At 41.8% G+C, this 5,767-nt stretch overlaps 1 protein-coding gene across 1 annotated transcript; it reads left to right on the forward strand.

The window, feature by feature from the left end:
- The first annotated feature begins 4,453 nt into the window (after nt 1-4,453).
- On the forward strand, nt 4,454-5,017 carry LOC110780378 (uncharacterized). The gene has a single exon (XM_021984778.2). The coding sequence runs from the start codon at nt 4,454-4,456 to the stop codon at nt 5,015-5,017; it is 564 nt and encodes a 187-aa protein (XP_021840470.2).
- The last annotated feature ends 750 nt before the right edge of the window (nt 5,018-5,767 follow it).

A 5,767-nucleotide genomic window follows, 5' to 3' on the forward strand; every position in this document is an offset into this window, starting at 1 on the left:
ATTAAAGGAATTGATAAGGAAAAAAAATTAGTAAATGCCCTGCTTTATTAAAGGAACTGATAATTTAAGGAAAAAAAAATTTGGTAAATGCCCTGCTTTATAGTAAAGGAATCGCTAAGGGAAATTTTTTTTGGTAAAATTGATAAGGAAAAATAAAATATTGAAGGAATTTATATTAAAAGGAAGGAACGAAAAAAAAATTAAAAAAAAATGAAAAAAGAACGCCCATATAATTTGGTTCATAGGAGGCACATAATTAGTAAATGCCCTGCTTCCCACTGCATTTTAAGAAACTGAAATCAAATCACTATTTTTTTGCACCTGTTGACAGACAAATTTTTTCTTGATGGAAAACTATAGTAATTTGCAATCTATTTAGTTAGTGAGTTGTGATTCTGGGAATCTCATACAGCAGGAGCTAAATTAGTCATGTTTCTGGTGTTATTTCTGCAGAGATTGGCAGTGAACTAAATTAATTAATTAGGATGTAGTCTATTATTATGCAGAAAATAAGGTTAATGCAATTGTTCGCAAATTGATAAAAAATGATGTATAAGTTTTAATACCTGTTTTCTAAATGGTATGACTTGCTATATATGCCTGGATTGCCGCCCTTGTACAAGTCATTTAAATGATACCATATCAGTAGGAATAGTTCCCTTCCGGCTTCTTGTTATTGTTATTTTTCATTGATAACTGTCATTTGTTGTAGCGGATTTTTAAACATTGAATCGAGCGTCTCGCTGTTAATATAAAGCTGTAGGACTTGTACTTTTGGAGGCAAATAGAGAGGCTGCTTAGTTCTTCACTCATTTGAGTGGATAAGCTTAAACTTACATGTTAGTTAACAGTGTAAGATGTTGGGTTAGACTTTTGTTTTCGCATGTATAAATGTGTAAAATTGTAATACCAAGAATGCTTGGTTGATGGAAGGTTCATACTCTTTTGAGTTTGGCAATGGATAGCTACTCTATGGTAACAAGTGAAGGAGACAAATTAGGATGTACTTGATTGTTTGTAGAAAGTAGGGTTAATACAATTGCCAGTTGATTCAAGTGCAGAATGAGTGCTAACGCCTGTTTCCTAAATAGTGTAACTTGCTGCATGCTCGAATTGCTGCCCTTTCACAAGTTTTAAAATGATACAGTATGGATAGGAATTGTTACCTTCCTACTTCTGCCTTTTTTTGATGGAAAACTATAGTATTTTGCAATCTATTTAGTTAGTGAGTTGTGATTCTGGGAATCTCATAGTATAAAGGGATTCGAATTACATATTATATTTATTTGTTGGATGATGCTGCAGGTTGCTTGTTAATGTAAACCCTGCTGAAGTTGGGGATATTGTTGTGCGAAGTCAGTTTGTGTACGAAGGTTTAGTTTCATAAACGAAGATGCTGCCGCAGTTATACTCAAGCTTATGCAGGAACAGAAGTTCTGCAAAGCATACTTTTGCTGTGGAGTGGGGTAAATAAAGGAGGAGGATACTTTTCTCCGAAATGGTTGTTCTTATGCAGGACTGATCCTGTAGATAATGAAGGTTGATTGTTGATTGTTGGCATGCTTTGTTGCCATTTTTTGGGATTTCTTTTTCTTTTGAATGTTGGCACGATTCAACATTTATTTCCAGCAACAGATCTGGAGTTCAGTACCTGTATAATCAGGTCAATTTTGTTCATTTTTCCCAGCAACAGATCTGGAGAATCTGAACCTCTAACAACAGGTCAATTTTGAGACCCAAAGAGGTCAATTTTGAGACCCAAAGAGGTCAGTTTTCATTGATCCATTGTGATCATTCTTTTGATGAGACCCATTGAGGCTCATTTCTTCAAGGCAATATTGGACGTTGCAGTTTGATATGAGCAGTTGGTACAACAGCAACAGCAGTGGCCACCATCTATGCTTGTTCATGAGGAGTTCTTGGTGCAAAGTTAATGAAAGAGTCTGTTTTGAAGCTTTCAAACTGAAGATGTTTACACCATCTCCAATTTGAGGGGGGGGGGGGTATTGGAGTATATAACATAGTATAGAACATTAGCTTGTAATTAGTTTGTTACTTAGTATAAATACTCTAGATTTGTACTATCTCATTAAGTAACACAATTAATAAAAATGTAGTCTCTGGTTTCCTCTCTCAAAAGCCACGAGTGTTAGGTTATGATACATATGACAATTCATAAATCATGCGGAAAAACCATAAAGCCAGGAAAGCATATTATATTCACATAATCATTTAGCATAGTATTGATGCATACATGTTGTAGCGTGCCTTCCCTAGCTGCGCCCGAACCGAACAAGAACAAGTCTTTAGGACTCCAAATGTCGTCCCTCCGTAGATAGTCCACAGTACGTCCGGATCCGCCTCAAGTTAGACCAACTAGAATCGCCCTTAAGGTTGCTAGGATTTTCGGCTAGTGTTTGCAAGTGTATGGCTAATTTTATTTCAAAAACTTACCCTTTGAATACTTCAATCGTTCTTGCAAATAATGACCCTAGGCCCTTATTTATAGAGGTATGGAAAAGGAACTGGAATCCTATTAGGATACTAATTAGTTAAACTAGAATCCTAGTAGGACTCTAATTAATTAATATTTATCCTTTTAGGATTAGGAATTTAATCATCAAACAAATCCTATACAATTTAGGTTTCGTATGTGAACACAAACTCTACACGTGCATGACCTACGAGCGTGCAGGCCATGCCCGCGCACAGCCCACACGGCTGCTCGGCCCACGCGAGCCGCAAGCCCACACGAGCAGCAACACAGCTCGCAGCCCATTGCTGCGCCATACTTGTTATGACCCATACTTGTTGACCCAAACTATTACTATTACTAGTTATGACCCATACTTGTTGATATGAATGATAAAAATTTGGACCTACCAGTCTCTGTAGGATCGCTGCGCGAAATCCTAGCAGGGTTCCAACAACAAATGAATCAAACTTTCCAACAGCAGATGAGCACCACGTTGCAGGATGAAATATGAAGGAACATGCTGATATATAACACTGAAAGGATGACCCCACAAAGGCCCCTCAACCTAGGCGTCAATCGGATAAGTAGAATGCCGCTCAGGTCTAACGTCTAGAGAGCAGGATAAAGTTCCCGCCAGCAAGCTAGCTGGGGAGTCAGTCCTTTGGCAGAAGGCCCAGAAACTGACCACGGCCATCGAGCTCTTCCACCTCGTTGGGAACAGGCAGCCCGACAACTTTCTCGAGCAAATCCACCAGCCATCCTACGGCCACCATCAAGATGACAAGAACACTATGAAGCTGAGTCTGAATTATCAGACAATGGATCTACCCTTGTTATGGAAGATCCTCCTTTCTACCCCTCCACTCGGGGACAAACTCAGATGACACCAAACAGAGTAAGAACGCGTCCTCGTATGGTCTCAAGCCGCCGTGAACCCACTTGTCATATCCAACAAGGAACGCCCTGAAAGAGCCTAAAGTCAAAACTCCCACCATTGAAGCCTATGACGGTACTACAGACCCAGACATGCACCTAGTTGTATACCGTCACCACATGTATGTTCAAGGAACCAATGAAGCCACATGGTGCAAGTACTTTCCAGCTACCCTCAAAGAAGTAGCATACAAATGGATCGAATGACTGCCCCCAGCATTAATTACCTCCTTCAACGAGCTACAGGCCTTGCTTTCCACCAGGTTTTTGGCATACAAGGAAGAAAGGAAAACAAGCATGCACCTGGGCTGCATTCAACAAGGGAAAAATGAGTCTTTACGAAGCTATGTGAAACGTTTCAATCTGGAAGCAGGACAAATCCCAGATTTGCCCGATGGCGTCTCCTTCGACAATTTTGTCAGAGTCCTAAAGAAGGGATCATTCAAGTTTGACTTATTTAAGAAGAAGGTGCAAACGATAGCAGAAGTCCTAGACGAGGCCGATGCCTTTATTCATGCCACAGAAATATGCAGTGTGTCCAAAGATGGGAAGGCTGGAGAGGCGACAGACTCATCCGGGAAGAAAGAGAAGAATGACAGGAAGGTCTCACGAGTTAATGGTACTTGGGCCCTTTCGAAAGAGCATGATACCAAATCTCCGGGCAAAAGAGAGGACGACCGCAGGAGAGAGAATATTTTGAATACAATACTGACCTTCTCACAATCCTAGTGGACGTGGGGACCAGGTTTGACCTAGAACGACCCATTCCAATGAAGTCTCCTGCTGAGAATCGAGGTCCTAAGCTGTATTGCCAGTTCCACGAAGATATAGGTCATGATACCAAGGATTTTAGAAGCCTGAAGAGGGCCCTAGATGGCCTAGCTTCCAAGGGGCACCTGAAGAACTATCCCCAAAGAAGCTCTCACGGCACGGAAAAACCAGTACAAGAAAAATAAGTCACCTGTCTCAGCTGCAGAAGGAAATCACAGCGAAGGGGGATTCGTAGCCGTCATATTAGGAGGACCAGCTGCTGGAGGACCCACCATGAGGGGACAGAAAGATTATGACCACCAGCTAGGTCAAGTGATGTTATTAGGAAAGTCACCAATGGACCCATTCCCCCGGATAGAAATATGTGAATCAGATGGAGGACGCGTAGCCACCCCGCATGACGACCCTCTCGTTGTCGAGATCAAGATCTCCAACATGAGGGTAAAGCGCATATTGATAGATACAGGGAGTTCATATGATATAATGAGCATGGAGTGTCTAAGCCATCTTGCACATGACCCTAAGACAATTGAAAGCATCCACTACCCTATCATTGGCTTTGGAGGAAGCATCATACACCCTGTGGGCGTCATTACCTTTCCAGTACGAATAGGAGGACGTAATGATGGAAGAAAGATGGGTGTGGAATTCCTAATCGTCAAGGACTTGACTGCATACAATGTCATCTTGGGACGTCCCACGCTGAGCAAGATCAAAGTAGTGGTCGTCACCCATCTCATGCTCCTGAAGAATGTATGTGACGACGGAGCGATAGGAATTATACATGGAGATCAACAGCAAGCACAGGACTGCTATCTCACCACTCTTAACCCGTAAGCATGGAGGAAGGACCCGGCCGGGATCAAAGGCAAGAGAAAGTATGAAGAAGAGCCACCAGCAGCTAACGAGATTATCCCACTAGTAGAAAAAAGTGGCTAGGAGATAGGATTTCAATGGACTAGTCAGGGTATTTTATGTAAGAGCCTTCAAAACGGCCTAAAGTCTATGTAAGAGACTTCAAAACAGCCTAAAGTCTGTGTAAGAGCCTACAAAACGGCCTAAAAGTTATGTGAGAGCCAACAAAACGGCCTATAGTATGCGCCTGCAAAACGGCCAACCTACTTCGCTGCTTAGCTAAATACGAACTAATTCAATGATAATATTCTTGCTATCAAATTCTGAAACTCTCACTATCACTGCGGCCTAACAAGCCACACATCGCATAGGAACTCTCAAAACCAAGATATAAAAAACACACGCAAATTGACTCAATAAGACGGTCAATCAAAAACTGACAACTCCTCATCGGCAGTGTCAGAAAAGACTAATCGGTTGACGGCCTAAGGAGTGGCCTAGATAAGTGCACAGAAGGCAAAAATATTCATACATGCACACACGGCGCAACAAACCCAAACAAAAGAATGCCCAAAGGCATCAATGTTAATACAAGCGCCTGCGGCGCCACAGAAACCAATAATAAAATGAAAAAACTTAGGGGCAAGGGGCCGTCCAGCTACCATCCTGGACGTCCTGGTCTTCTGGGGAGTTCACCTCCTCTTCCTCCACGTCCTCATCCTCCCCGTCACT

This window comes from Spinacia oleracea, unplaced genomic scaffold (assembly GCF_020520425.1).
Source record: "Spinacia oleracea cultivar Varoflay unplaced genomic scaffold, BTI_SOV_V1 SOVchr0_038, whole genome shotgun sequence".
In the NCBI taxonomy this organism is placed as follows: Eukaryota; Viridiplantae; Streptophyta; class Magnoliopsida; order Caryophyllales; family Amaranthaceae; genus Spinacia; species Spinacia oleracea.

What these genes read in the sequence shown, in the direction of transcription:
- LOC110780378 (XM_021984778.2), top strand. Translation starts at nt 4,454, where the DNA reads ATGAGGGGACAGAAAGATTATGACCACCAGCTAGGTCAAGTGATGTTA.